The sequence below is a fragment of the Marmota marmota genome, unplaced genomic scaffold, assembly GCF_001458135.2.
Source record: "Marmota marmota marmota unplaced genomic scaffold, marMar, whole genome shotgun sequence".
In the NCBI taxonomy this organism is placed as follows: domain Eukaryota; kingdom Metazoa; phylum Chordata; class Mammalia; order Rodentia; family Sciuridae; genus Marmota; species Marmota marmota.
Window position 1 is genome coordinate 22210803 of NW_025999990.1, and position 15690 is coordinate 22226492.

At 44.6% G+C, this 15690-nt stretch overlaps 1 protein-coding gene across 4 annotated transcripts in view; it reads right to left on the reverse strand.

Annotated features, from left to right (window-relative positions):
- Setbp1 (SET binding protein 1) overlaps positions 1-15690 on the reverse strand; it is a 352676-nt gene that overhangs the window by 90236 nt on the left and 246750 nt on the right. For all 4 annotated transcript variants that reach the window (XM_048806301.1, XM_048806300.1, XM_048806302.1 and 1 more), the window contains exon 4: positions 10818-14277. In XM_048806301.1, the coding sequence (XP_048662258.1) occupies positions 10818-14277 (3460 nt within the window). The remainder of the gene's footprint in view (positions 1-10817; positions 14278-15690) is intronic.

The following is a 15690-nucleotide window of genomic DNA, read 5'->3' on the forward strand; positions in this document are numbered from 1 at the left end:
CCTGAGTCCCTCAGATAAACGGGGAAGGGGAAACGGAAGCCTTAAGCAAGAGGCCAGGAAACCTGATAAATACTCACAGCCAAATGGGATCATGCAGACCTCAAATACATCATTTTTATTTTTACAGGAACAGGTCTGCAGCCTGTGTGGACTGCATGGTGACAGCAATATTGGCTCACTTTGGTGCAATACACTCTTCCATGATGGTTTCAAAGCCCCATTAAGAACTTGCCCTTAGGCCAAGGTGACATCATCACCAGCCCAGTCTATCCCACTCCTAAGTTGTGCAGGTAGGTATTTGAACAGAGGAAAGAGAGACTAGTGGGGAGAAGAGAAGGAGGCGCAAAGGGCCAATAAAGTGCACAGGAAGAAGTAGTGCAATTCAACTGGATGAGTACCTACTTGCTTACTGTCACTCTCTGATGTTAGGAGATTGCACTGAACATCTTGATTCTTACTCTAGAACCACTCCCTGCACCAAAATCTGTCTTAGGGTCTTCAGAAAATTGAAACTAATAAGATACACAGATAGGTGATAGATAGATGATAGAGATTCATTATAAGGTACTGGCTCTTGTGATTACAGAAGCTAAGAAGTCCCATGATCTGCATTCTGTTAGCTGGAGACCCAGGAGAGTCAGTGGTGTAGTCTGAAGGCCTGAGAGCTGCAGAGTCAACAGTTTAGATTCCAGTTGGAGTCTGAAGGTCTGAACCAGGAGGGAGAAAAGATCAACATCCAAGCTCAAGAGTCAAGGACAGAGTTCGAGGCAGGATATGGGCCAGTATTAGAGGCACTGACATAACCCCGCCACCTTGAAAATAAACTCCCCTCTTGCAATAAGCTCTGTTTCTTCAGGTGAGAAGATGGCTCTGCACACAGGATCAGCCCCACATCCTGTGAGTGGATAATTTTGGCTCCAAAGAGCTGCCTTTACGTCAAAACAATTTTTAGCAAAGACTAAATTGTCTATTAGCTAGTGCCTTATTCTGGGGCCCATGATTTAATTCACTGGCAAGCATTCTTTTGGGGGATAACTCAGAAGCTGAGTCATGCTATCGACCTTGTCAAAGACTTAAGAAATATAGAGGGAAAAAGAGAGTGATGCTGGGAAAATTTAGGAAAACTGGGATCCAGTGCTTTTTCTGTCCCAAACTGGTTGATCAACTTTGGATTTTGATTTTCTTGTCTGTTAAATAGGAAGGCAATGCCTATCTACAGACCTCATAGGATTTTAAGTAGAGAAACACAATTTGAAATGCATAACACCCTGCTCAGGTGTAAGGGCTATCTGGGATTGAGCCTCCATGGCAGATTTCTCCTTATATCCCCAGATTCTGCATCAACAAGGTGAACCCTATCTCCATACTGATTTATGGCCCACCTTCTCCTCCTCCAGCCCACCTTGGAAGAATGGGTGAAACACAGCAGAGGCTCCTTTGGGATTTGCCTCTCTATTCTATCCACCTACCCTACCCACATGCCTCCTTGTTACCCAACTTGTTTTGAATCTTTCTGTCATACTGCAAAGACCAACATCAACTTGCTTTTACTAAGTGCATCTTATTATTCCATGAGCTTTTTTCTTATGGAATGGGTTTTTATTTCTAGTCATTGAATATGTGGCCTTCCATTATTTTCTCAATTGCTTCATATATGTGTCTATATCTACCTTTTGCCTCCTGATAGCTTTAGAACGTCCTTGAGGACAGGGTGTCTCCTGCTTTCTTCACCCAGGTATTTCACCCAGCACCTAGCACCAAGCTCAGTACCCATCAAACTTAGCACCCTTTAATTTCAATGCATCTGACCTTCCTCCATGACACAGTGTTCATTCAATCATGACAGCTATGTCTCTTTAAAAATTCCATTCTCATTCAACTGCTACCTTCAGTAGCAGAGTGTACTGATTTCTCCAGGTCCCTTCCTTTACCCCAATGCATCTTCATCCCTTTTGGTCATCTTGGCTCATCCTGCCATATTCACTCATTCTTTCATTAGGGACTCCTCTCCAATATTCCACCCCAGGATTTTGTCTTTCACTGGACATTCTTATTATTTATCATTCTGGATCCCTATAGCTATATTGTTGACCACCAAGTAAGCATTCTACATTTACTCTCTATGTGTCTCCTCAAGTATGTGCTTTTTCTTCTCTTTATGGTCATCCTAATTTCCTCAGTCGTATGCTATGCACTGAGTAACTAAAGAGCTCCAAATCATTTTTAAAGTGTAATCTTTTTATGAATATATATTATTCCACAAAAAAAAGTAAAGAGCTCTGGAAAATCAACAATCCAGTATCGTACACACACACACACACACACACACACACACACACACACATACACAGAGAAAATACTTTTATTAAGACTTGTGATAAGAGCTGGGGATGTGGCTCAAGCGCTCGCCTGGCATGTGTGCGGCCCCGGTTCAATCCTCGGCACCTCATACAAACAAAGATGTTGTGTCCGCCGAAAACTAAAAAAGAAATATTAAAAAAAATTCTCTCTCTCTCTCTCTCAAAAAAAAAAAAAAAAAAGACTTGTGATAACTTGGGTGATTCTTCCATACACTCACAGTGGTATTGCCAACACCCATGGTACCAGAGAGAGGAGTTTTCAGAAGTTTACAAAAAGTCAGTATCATGATAAACAATCCTACCACATGGGCAGGAAAAGGGGATGTGGCCTGGAATCTGTTTCTTCTTCTCAAGTATTATAACCTTTACCCTCTGGATGCATGTTTGTCATAAGGACGTGCAATGAAATAGTAAAAGAGACTCTGGCATTGGGTTTATGCTTCCAAAACTAGGGGGCCTCAGACTTAAGACCTACTGAGAATAGTAGTTCTGCTTCTCGTCAAGAGCTGAGTCAGGAACAGTCTCCTTAGAAGCTGAGCACTGCTAGAGGCACAACAGATCTCTTACTTTCTGTACTGCTGCCTTCATCTTCTCATCACCCACTTATCCATCAACTTCTTGCCACCTGGACTGGGCATTCAGGCCACCAAGGCACTCAAAACATAATGTTTAATATTTTGGTTATCTTTAGGGCTGCCAATATTTTCACTCATATTTTCATCCTTCATGAGCTCTGCAGCTTCTGGGTCTCTTGATCATGTTACTTCAATCTTCTTTGACCCTTCCCTTCTCTTCTAGTATTTCTAAAACATTTTTCTTTTTTTTTAATTTTTCTTTTAGTTATAGATGGACACAGTATCTTTATTTTTATGTGGTGCTGAGGATCAAACCCAGGGCCCCATGCTTGCGAGGCAAGCTCTCTACCACTGAGCTATAACCCCAACCCCTCTGCAACACTTTTCTTGTTTTTCCTGATTCCCTCTACTATACCTCTCCACTTAAGGTGAATGGCAGAGTCCTCTCTTCCATCCCTTTCCTCACCCCCTATGGTTCTCTCCTTGGATAAAGCCCCACCTCTGTACAGCACTTTTTATTGCTGGCTTAACAGCTCATTGCCTCCAGTACCAACCAGATTCTCTCTCTGATTTCTATAATTTGACTCATGTGCCATGACTCTCCCAGTTGCCAAGGGCCAACATATAGGAACCATCCTTAGCTAGAGAGAGAAAGAGATGAATTAATAACAATTCCTTATTATTATGCTTTTGTGTGGGCATTGGGTCGATAATGATGCTTCTGAGAGACTTATAATCTGGGGGTGGGGTGGTGGGGCAGGAAGGGCAGAAAGGGCATCATGGTGGAGGCCATCCACAGTGGAGAATTACAACAGAGCAGAAAGAGTGCAGGGACAGGTACTTGTTCAATCCAGATTTCAGGGAGTGAGTGGTCAGGAAAGAAAGTCAAAATATAATGTTGTCATTTCATGACTTTATCATCTTAAAAAGATTGCCTACTTAAACAATCCTCTGAATGTAGGAAATAGACCGTTCAAACTATGACCACAATATTCTCATTTTCCCTGATTCTCTAGCTGCAGATCTAAACCTCAATAAGACAGGATGAAATACCATTAATCAAATAGTCCTTGGATATCTCCCCCTAAATACCTGTGTTTACATGGCTCCATTTCTATGTGGTACATCCCACCCTCCTCCCATTGTCTCCACCACCATCTCCACTCTGTTCAGTCCATTTGCATAAAGTGTTCCAGTGGATGAAGGCTAGACTACAATTACCCAGTCTTATTACATGTCCATGTATGGTGTGAAGACATGGTTTTCTGTAGTTTCCTTCCATAGGTGCCTCTTCTATCCTTTAGACACATCTCAGATGGCAACTACTATAAAGAAGTACCTCCTGGTTCCATCCCTCCCCCTCTACTGAAAGCATGGCTTTGGGTCACCATCACTGGGTCAGCCTAGTTTTTCTCTGTGATATACTCACAACCCTTCTAATCTATTTCTAATATCATGAGTAGTAGCTGATTTCTTCCCCTATGGAGGATCGTGGATTGTGTGCCTTCTTTGACAACAAAAACATTGAATTAGTTGTCAATTCTAAATTTTTCCCCAGGACTGCACCATAATACATTCTTGGCACTGAATAAATAATTTTTAAATTTTTCTCTTGAATTGAGTCAATTTGAATTAAGTGCTACAGGGGCTCAAGGCTAGACCACAATCCTAGCAAGTATTCAGTCTTGTTACTTGTCCACATGTGGTGTGATGAGATGGTTTTCTGGAGTTTCCTTCCAACAGTGCTGTCCTTATCTCTGCCCAGCGACAGGCCAGCCTTTGGAAAGCACACTGTACTGATTTCTCCAGCCAGGAAGGGCCCCATGTTAAATGGAAGTCATGTCTGTGGGGATTATAACCTCTCTGTACCCGCACCTGAATCTACATCATTCCCTAATCCCACAAAGGCATAAATAAAAATTTCTAACAGGACAGGAGGACATTTGCCAACTGTGGGAAGATAAATGACCCAGAGGCTTCATGCTTCAAAGGTGCAACTGCTTGATTTCTGATGTCAATGTTGCAAAAAAGATGCTGTGAGTCTAGGTTGTTTTTTTAATCTTCCTTGCCAGAAAGTTATGGGTTACAACATTTAATTTGATTAATTCTTGGTTTCCAAAAGGAAACCTTAGGAGGCTCAATAAAATAAGTATGTGCAATTGTTAAGACAGGAAAGGAAAAAAAATGACTTCCATCGGAGGCCATGAAGATCGTTTCCAGTCCCTAATATGGTTCCCCTGAGGTAGCCTGGAAACCGGATTATTGTCAAAGAGATGCTTACCTTTTACAACTGCTCACAGCAAAAAGAAAACATATAGCTTAACATCTCTCCCATGACTCACCTTTCTGTTCTTTTCTTTTATTCTCCTTCTTTCTTCCCCATTCTCCCTGATGGTAAGCTTCCCAGTCTCAGCCTTTTGACCAATTAGATACGTCACTTTGAATGAGTCACTTGACCTTCTTAAGCCTCAGTATGCTCATCAGCAAAATGAGGTGTTTATCTACATTATTAACATTCTTTCAATTCTGAGTCTAAATATGAGTGCAAGTGCGCTCTGTCTACCGCCACGCAATGCCTCTAACCTGTTTATTTCTGAGATGTTGAGTGTGGTTTCAGCATGCACGAGGAGCTGGCTAATTTGTTGGCAGGAGGACCCCCATCTTCCCAAAAGGTGATATAAAATTCCTAAAAGTGACTGGAGTCAAAGACCAATGGGATGAGTCCTATGAATTGAAACGTGGTCCACAGGATTCTAATCCTTCATTGAACATCAATTTATTTTTGGTCAATGTGGCCAATAACTTGGGCATTTTCTTCCTAATTGTCTATTCTGAGTGTGTTTGTGTGTGTTTTCAGATTTAAATTCCATTGCAATAAATTGAAGACTTTTAGAATCCTAGATTATCAGGTCTGGTCAGCAACTTTACTGTTACAGTCCCAATTGGGATATTGAGGAGAGTCATTTTTTTTTTAAAAAAGAGGTTTTTCACCCTGTTAGGGTGGAAGACAAGATTTGCACAGGTACCCATAATCACACCTGAGCTGCAGCAGCCATTACTTAATTAATCTTTCATCTCCTCCTGCAGACTTTATCTTGGATGACGGTTACACAGACTACACTTCATGAGCTTTGCATTTATTATTTTTGTCTTCTGGTTTTAACTTTCTCCTCCCAGGAGTCCTCTTCTTCCTTTTATTCCATTTTTAGAAAACTTCCCTGGTATGCTTCTTCTGTATAGGTTTCATGACATTTCTTCCGTGTGGCTAATTCCCTTCTGTGGACGGCTGCTTGGAAGAGGTTTTTGTATTACTTTGGCTTGGACATCCTTTTTCTGTTGCAGAGTGACAGCAGATGCTGCCTCCAAAATCCCCCACAGTGCTGATAAGAGGAGCTGGCAAAGGGCAAGACAGAAGCCCCAAGAAGAGGTGGAGCAGGCCAGGCTCAGGGGATCCCCGCTACCTACATGGCAGGATTCTGATATCTGCGAGGTGAGCTCAGGATTAATTCTCAGCATCCATTCATCATGAGGCAAGTACTTGACATTTGGGAAGTAGGGATGGCTTCCTTGCCTAACAATGGCATTGAGCTAAGAGGTAACACATGCAAATTTATTGTCTAGCTGTTTTCCCATTATCTGATAGGAGCCTGAACAGCAGTAGTTGTGCTGTCTCAGTACCTGGCATAATAAGGTCAAAATATGCAAAGACTGTTTCCAAGTAGCCTGAACAGAAGAGCATCACTCATACTGGAGACTTCTTTATTACCTGTGGGAACTTAGCTTAGAGGGAACATGACATCATTCTGACCATGTGCTGTCAACTCTGGACAGGTTTGCTTTTCTGGGGATCTGCTGCATTGTGAGAGACGGCAATGCCTGGTGACAGAGAGGCTTGAATGAGGCTGATGAGGCTTCTTCCAATGATGAGATGGTGCCATCTCACTTTTTATCCATTGTTTTGGCCCCAAACAAGTATTTTTTTTTTTTTTTATAAATGGAGATTTAGCAGATGGTATGCATTTATAAAATGGGTTAAAGAGCCCCTGTCTTCTAAAACAAAGAAGCAGAAGGAACAAAATATGGAGAAAATGGTCAGGAGTCTGTACAACTTGTAAGCTCTAGGTGTGTTGTAACAAAGACAATGCAGTCATCTGCTGGGTCAGGGGACAGAGAATGAAGGATTTTCCAAGCAGGGAAGAGGAAATGGAGTGTGCAACTGCTGCCACTGCTAAATGGGGTCTCTAATTCCTCTCCCTAGAATGGTAATGACACACATCTATATGGTGCCTTTCATCAGCTCTGATCTCGGGGAGCACTCAGAGCTCCCTCTCTACTCAGCTCCTAAACATGCCCATCAAGAGGCTAAGGGATGACATCGATATTTGTGCCGTTTCTATTTTAGAGGAGAAGAGCTCACATGCAATAGGACATTCAGATGCTGGGGAAATGAATTCAGAAGGGAGAAGGAAAAAGTGGCCACTGCTTATTTCCAATCATGACCCTTAGTATCATTGAGCTGATCCACCACCTCTACTCATATCGTCTCTGAAGAGCCCATCATGCCTCCAGTAGCCTTGGCCTCTTCTCCTCAGCTTCCCTCTTTTCATACTGCTTCCCTCTCGGGAGCATATCACAAAAGAAGGTGAATGTGCTCCAGAAAGTTGTGACAAACTGACATTGGGGTCCAAGTGCTGCTAAAGACATTTTCCCCTGATGCTTTGGGATGTCAGAAATAGAGGGGACATTTGGGGTATAGGAATGAAGAGGACAAGGCTTAGAAGGGAGAGGAATGGTGGGGAATCTGGTCTGACCCAGTAAGATGGTCGACAACATGAGCAGGGCCATCAGACATAAGTTATACAGACATGGAAGCAACCAACAATTGTGATTCATTAAGATGTTGCAGAAAAGTGAACGATCTAACACAAAGATCGGCTCAAAGACATGGTAAAGATAACTCAGAGAACTAGATTTCAGCAGAGAGGTTGAAAGCCCAGTCTGGAGATGTTTCTAGGCTGGTATTTAGAAAGGGTTAGGACATAAGGATTCTTTCTTCCTTGGCTGAGGAATGAATAAAAGCATGCCTCGTTCCCTTACTTCCTCCATTTTGCAAGTATCCTATGATGTTGTTGCCAGCCCCTTTGGTTAAGAATGGGATTCTGCAGTGGTGACACAGAGGAGCACTAGGCTGGGTACCAGGACCTGTGTTCTAGACTTGTTCTTAACCAACTGGGTGACATGTGGTTGAACTTCAAGGCACAGGGTAAAGCCCTGGACTTGCTTAGAATCAATACGTACAGCTTTATGAACCTGGGAAGGCGACTTTATCTATTTGGACCTAAGTCTTGATATGCAATAATGTAATAAAAGTACAAGTTGAGCATCCATAATCTGAACATCTAGACTGTGAAATGCTCCAAAATCCAAAACTCTGAAGTGATTTTCCAAAATACATGAAAATTCCATACCACAAATAAACTTTGTTTTCTGGGCAAAATTATTGCAAATACCATATGAAATTATCATTAGGCTATGTGTATAAGGGGATAGAAAACAGAAATGATTTTCATGTTTAGACTTGGGCCTCACCCTCAGGATATCTCATTATGTACTGACTAACATCTCCAAAAAACCAAACCAAAACAAAACTCCACATAGAAAACACTTCTGGTCCTAAGCATTGTGGATATGGGGTACTGAACCTGTATTTGTAAGGAGCACAGGAAAATTGTGAGGAAGATAGGTATGTGAAAAGGCTTCAAGGACTAAAATGCACTATACAGAGAGGTCTATTTGTATCCCTTGAGTTGCATACACATGGTAAGAGAGTACCCTGAGGAAATGGAACCATGCCTGAGGCCACACAGGGAGTTCATAATAGAACTGGGCTTACTATCCATTTTTTAGAATCCAGATTTCTTTCATGACATTGTCCTGGTGCCTGTTTCTTTCCGTCTTATGGCTGGCGGAAGATCAAATGAGACAACAGGAGAGGAGGTAGGGAGAATTCTGAATAAGTCACGAGCCAACACAAGGGAAGCAGTACAATTAGAGTATGGGTTCCCTTGGAGATACTCTCAGTGATGTGATGAGATGAACCCCAGCTGGAGAACTTTTGAAGTCAACCAGCATCCAGCAAAATTGTCTGGTCATGGGAAAACTCTAGAAAGACTGCTGAGAAACTTAATGTGCAAAAACAGCTGGGTTTGTCCTCTGAGGTTTGCTTCGTGGGTCTATAAAGTTGGAATTCTTGCCTGTAGATTCTTAGCAATGATCGATCACCATTATTTTCTAGCTAAATAATTCCCAGAATATACAAATATAAGAACATTCTCTGTCCCTGATTAGCTTACATCCTGTGAATCATCATACTGAAAGGGATCAACAGTATCTCTCATGTGCAAGCTTAACCTAGTGCCCCCTGCTCAGGTGGGCTTAATCTGGGTTCTGAACAAAACCAAGCCCTTTCAGCAATGTCTGTCAATGAGAAATGGCAGAACCAGATCCACCTTTGGGCATGCACAAAGGGTGGGCCATTTATCACCTTCAGCCAATGCAGAAGGCATGACTGCTAATTGGTCTCTTCATTAACCAAGGAGAACATCTACCATCACAACAACTCACAAGCTAGCAGCAATTTGGGGCAATATTTAAGTGGTTTCTAACTCATAATCATATTTCTTCCTGAAATCTGCTGGCCTAGAAAATATCTTTCATTCCTCATAAATAGACTGCTCTCACCTTTAGTAATTATGGACTCCCCAGGGAAGAGAAAGAATGAGTGAGGGGTATGCATCATACACAGAGGTGAGACACTGTATCTAAACCTTAATCACGGATGATTAGTTCTTTAAAACCAGGCTTATACTACTTGGGGCAAAAGAAACATAAAATATTCTTTTAGCTTCTGCAACCCACAGGAAAGAAATTTCCACTGTATTCCTAGTAAATATCTCTCTGTTATTCTATAAGAGTCTTATCATGTATGTGATATATGGACAGGGATGCTGAAATACTTTTGCCAAAGTATGAAGCTCTCTGGCAGGGAAGGAACTGTGTCAGTGGAGAGGTTAGCAAAGAAACCCTGCCTGCAACTGACAAGAGTGGAGTCTTTCTAGCAGCAATGACACTCCAGTTTGAGGTCAATGAACAAAATCCCAATTCAGTGGTAAGGTTGTGTTGGGGGGTGGTCAAGGCAGAAAGCACCTTTCAGCCAGACCCCTTTCCCTTAGTGCAGGAAAATGGCAAGTGTCTGAATGTAGCCAAGTATCATTCTGGGGGGTCTGCTGAGGGCAGTTTTGTGAATGCCCATGGATCAAGAAAAGACAATACGGCCTGAGGCTGAAACTCCCTGATCAGTTAGACTTCAGGATGCACTAGGGGCAACTTCCATTGACTTTGCAGGAGATGTCACACTTTGGATGTGTGACTTTTAGAGATAGCATGCCACAAAACTAAGATGTTCATTCCCATCCAGCCTTGGTATTCTTGGGATCTTGTTGGTATATCTAATGAGTTTTGGAGGCTTTATATAATTAGCCTCCCAAACTAGCCATCAGATCAGGACCTAAGAAGCTAAAAACAGCACCTTTAATGAAAAGCATAAATGCAATAGGTATGCCTGTAGCTCAGGCAACTAGTGAGGGTGGCCTCAGGGTCCACAGTTTCCCAGGCAATGGCTCCAGGACAGAGGAAAGACAGTGAAAACCAAGTAAACAGTGCTTGAAATGCACAAGCTCAACTGTGTGAGGACATTCATTGTCATTTAGTTCCCACCTCTTTGCAAATTAGTGAACCCAACTTGCCAAAGATGGTGTCCAAAGTCCCAAGCCCAGCAATCAACATCTAGGGAGTACCAGGCTGAAGAGAAATTTAGCCTTACCTGGAGACATGGAGGAGTCGTAGGAACTTCTCTCCTTGCGGTTCATCTTGAAGGCCTGGATGTCCTTTTCCCTGTACGTCCCAAAGCCTTCAAAGCTCCTCCTTTTACTCCCACTCATGTCACTGTCCCACTTGTCATTCGAAGGGGTCATGTCACTGAACACGTCCAGGCTCTCTGATCTTGTGCTGCTGCCATCCCCGCTGCTGCCAGAGTACCTTTTAGCGCACGAGTCCACAGACTCGATGCTCAAGTCGCTTTTGTCCTTGGCCTGCGTCCAATGCTGGGCATCAGAAAGCGACAGGTTAGACAGGGTGTCCACCTCAAAGCTGTTCTTGGAGGCTTTGTGGCCGGCTTCGCTGTGCTGATGCTTCTGTTTCTCCTTATGCTTGCTCTTCTCACTCACCAGCGGGAGCTCTTTGTCTGCGCTGCTCAGCCGCTCACTCAGGAGGTGGCTGGAGAAGCCTGTGGCTTTGCCTGTGAAGAGACCGCTCAGGTTGTCGTGGGTCCCCAGGAGCCGGTCTTCCTTGTGCTTATGCTTGTGTTTGTGTTTCCTCTTGTGGAGCCGACCGCTGGACAGAGTGGCGCTGCCCACCTTGGGAGGGTTCAGGGATGGCTGGATGTCACCGAGGCCCATGCCAACGGGTCCCTGCAGGTGTACTCCATGCTTTGCTTTATGCTTAGCTGCCCCAGACATCTTTACGTGGGAGCTTGTGTGGAACTGAGGTGGTGGCACTGTTGGCCTTATGAACGGGGAGGCTGCTCCCAGCGTGTGCGATAGGTACAGCGGAGCTGGGTACTGACCGTAGTAACCAAGGTTCATCATAGGCATTGATGTGTAAGGCAATCCATAGGGTGCATAGTAACTTCCACTGGGAATAGGGTAGCTGAACCCTTGTAAAAAAGGCACCTTTGTCATGGTGTCATTGGTTTTTGCAGGCCTACCACGCTTCTTCTTTGACTTCAAGTCTGAAGTCCTACGAAGATAGAGCAACGGGTCATATTGGATATATGGCACCGGGTAATAGTGATCAAAATTAATCCGAAAAATGCTGGGGTATGGATTCTCGTGGTAAAAGGTGTAACTCCGGTGGGAGATCCTGAACACTTGGAATTTGGTGATGAGCTCTTCCAGCTCGGCCAGAAACTGGAGATCGTCACGGTTTTGCAGGCTTTTCCGTTTCCTCTTGTGCTTTGGCTTCTTGAGGCTTTCGTGGGCCAGGAAGGTGTCCACGATGAGATGCTTCTGCCGGTGGCCATGCCGGTTCTTTGTGCTGGTGTCGGACGGGATGGCCTCCGGGTTATCCAGGGAGCAGAAATCAAAAGAGTACCTCCGTCGGGATTCTGAACTCTTCTCCGCTTGGTCAGATGTGCTGTTGTTGTCCGTCCCGATGCCACTGTCGCTTGGGATCGTCTCCTCGCTGTGGGACTCACTCACGGGGGACAGCGTTATTTCCTTCAGTGAGCCGATCTCACAGAGGTGTGAAGGGGAGTTGGCCATCAGCCTGGGTGGGGACAGCTTCCAGGTTCCACTGTGGATTCCCTTTTGGGTTTTGGTTGGAAGAGCACTGATGGGTTGGAGATTTGGCATAGTTTTCAACTCTGAAAAACTGGTTTCAGTGCTGGCGGGGCTCAGGTTGCCATTGGACCCACCTAACTGGGTTGAAAGTGGGTGCATAGCTGCTGGTGAAGATGCCACGAGGGACTGAAAGTTGGAAGGCACGGCTGGAACGTCCGGCTGGCTAGAAACAGGCCTGGGGTGTTTGATGGCTGTTTTGGGTTCTTCGGATGGGGGCGGCAGCTCCGTCCTTGGCTTTCTGCCCCTCTTCTTGCCGATGTAGATGGTTCCCCTCTTGCTGACATTAATCTGCTTGCCCAGTTTGCTTTCGATGGCTGCTGCCCCAGGGCTGGTCTCTGGGGGAGCTTTGGCCTTCAGAGCCATGCTGCTGGAACAGGACAAGATCTGGTTCAAGATGTTCTTCCTCTTGAGCGTCTTCATCTTGTTGATAGTTTTGATGGTCTTCTTATCCAACACACCGAGCTTTCCAACCTTTTTGTGAAACTTCATCTCACTCATGGGTTTGTCCTCTCCCGGGACTAGCTGGGCCAACTTAGCTAAATTGCGTCGTCTCTTTCTTTTCTTGGTGCCAGGAAACTCTCTGCTGATGGGACTGACTGGGCTGGTGGAAGTGCCCTCGTGAATCGTCTCCACCGTGAGCAAAGGCTGCTTCTTTGGTCGACCCCGCTTCTTTTTGACTGGAGTAATCACAGTCAGACTGTCCGTGTTGGTGTAGAGAGGGCTGGACGGGGTGATGGGATAAGCAGAGGGGGGTTCTACCATCAGTTTATCAGAGGTGGCCATGACTGCCTCTCGCAGCATGCTGGTGGGTTTTGGCTTGCTGCAGGTCCACCTCCGTTTTGCAGCAAATTTTGGATGCTGGATATCTGGCAACTTTCTTGATGGAGAGTGATCGGTGCACATTGGGGGCGCCATGATCATGGGCGGTTTCCGCTGCTTAGACATACCTCCTGGGACAATTTTCTCAGTATTTCCACCAGTCTCGAGGCCAACTGAGGGGGACTCATTCTCTATCAGTTTACTCAACTTTGGGACACGGGGGTCTTTCTTATTTCCCTCTGAGTTGGAAAGTATCCTGTTAACCACTTCACTACTCATAGCAATTCCAGAAGCCAGTGTTTTCTCTGGGATGATCTTTTCTACCACTGCTTTAATGGACTGTCTCTTTTTCCTCTTATGGCTGGTTGGATCTAGAGAGGGTGCCTTGATAGGGATAGTAATCCGGACATGACTGGAGTCATTTTCAGGATTACTGATGGAGCCCACGTTCTGCCTGGCTGGTGATGCCTCTTGGCCATTCTCTGCAGAGTAGCCCTCCCTTTTCCCTTCTGTGTTCTCAAATACTTTCTGGGCACTCTTGACCCAATCCAGGTCTGGGTTTGGTATGGTTTGACTTATCACATCTTTTTTACTGGACTTTTTCTTGCTGCCTATTGTAGGTGCTTCTGGGGGCTCCTTTGTACCTCCTCCATCTTGATCCCCCAAGGACTGGAGCCCAGTGCACTCGGCAGAGCTGCTAGGAGGGGTCGGCGAGCTGTGGTTGCTTGGAGATGGAACCACACCTCCCAAGAGCAGATCTTTGCTGTTGTTGGACAACTGACTCCACGTGCTCCCTGCACTGCCTTTCTTACCCTGGGCCTTTGCAAAGGAAGCCACGGGTTCAAGAGCTGAGATCTTGCTGGTGCTTGCAGTTTCTCTGCCAGAGTCTGGACTGATGAAGCAATTCTGAGTGGCGGGTCCGCTGTCAGAGTTGGTGGACCAGTCCATGTGGTTCTGGCTGCTGCTTTTTTGCTGGTGCTTTGGTTTTAAGGTGTCACCGGTGAAGTCCTGCGGGAGGCCTGGGTCATAATGGAGACTTGAGTGCTTCTGGGGCCTCTCGTAAGCCTGAGGGTGGGAAAATTGGAGAGAGAAAAAGAGAAACAAAGATGAGCATGTTAGGACTACTTAAAAGTTAATATCAGGCCAGGGGTGGCAGAGCATGCCTATAATCCCATGACTTGGTAGGCTGAGGCAGAAAGACTGCAAGTTCAAGGTCAGCCTCAGAAACTTAGCAAGGCCCTAAGCAACTTAGAGAGACCCTGTTTCAAAATATAAACATAAATAGGGGTGGGGATATGGCTTAATGGCCAAGCACCCCTGGATTCAACTCCTGGTACCCCCGCCCCCCAAATAATAATAATGTCAAAAGGCTTAATTATTTGAAAGTTGGAAACAAATGACTACATTAGCAGCCACCTTTAATTCCAGAATGTTTTACAGAGGTTTTCTCAACTGTAGTGGTAAAGATATATTGCACTATTTTCGAACATTAATAAGAATACTTTATTGGCTACTTTTCCCCTCTAAATAGAAGGGAACCTTGGTTTAATGCAATCTGAGAATAAAAACAGGTAAGAGAGAAAAGGGAGGGAACTATAGTCTCTGCTCTGGTCACAGTACTTTACAATGATGAAGTTGAAACTGGAAGAACTGAGAGTCCTTCCCACAGTGGCAGAGCCAGGGCAAGAGTCTGAACTTTCCTCGTTTGCAAGGTTTTTTTGACAAACAACACAGGCTGCCTCTTAGTCCAGCTCCTGCTTCTCCTCTCATGCGTGGCTTTCCTAGCTTCCCTCTCTCTGGTTCATTTCTGGTACTTTACCTTAGAGTTCAACCTCTCTGTACTCAATCAAATAAGAAGGAGCTCATAAGATACCACTCCAAGAAGTAAAAACAGCACAAGGAACTAAGTAAGGGTCAAGGTTTGGAGAATAAATGGAAGAAGAAAAAAAACCATGAAAGAACTGTCCTGAGCCTTCAAATCTTCCTGGACTCTACGCTTTTTGCTGCGATTGGGAGTTTACGTGCTAAGGGATCCACAAGCAGCCATTAGGCATTTGTTGCTCTTTGCAGAAACTCTTGGAAAGTCTCATAAGTTACCTTGAGTTTCCTGGACAGATGTACCAGGAAAATAATCATTGTCACTCCAGATCACTCCTTTGAATGTTGGCAGCTGTGTTTTCCCTACACCAAAGCTGACTGAATGTCTCCAACACTCCCCCTGGGACCGACTCCTCAGATCGGAATGGCAGGCCTTGAGACTCCAGGCACAGAATGATCAGGATGTATAAAATCACAAAGGGAATGGAAAGTGAACACAGCGTTTTGAGATGTTAAAGCTACTTTTAGTATAGACAGGCTCTTAGTTTCCCAGGCACGCTACTGCTACAAAGAAGTGTTCTTTAGGTTATCTGAGCCTGATATGTCCATGGAGTAGTAAGCTCACTGGATGCATTAGATTAAGACTTGTTACCGAATGGA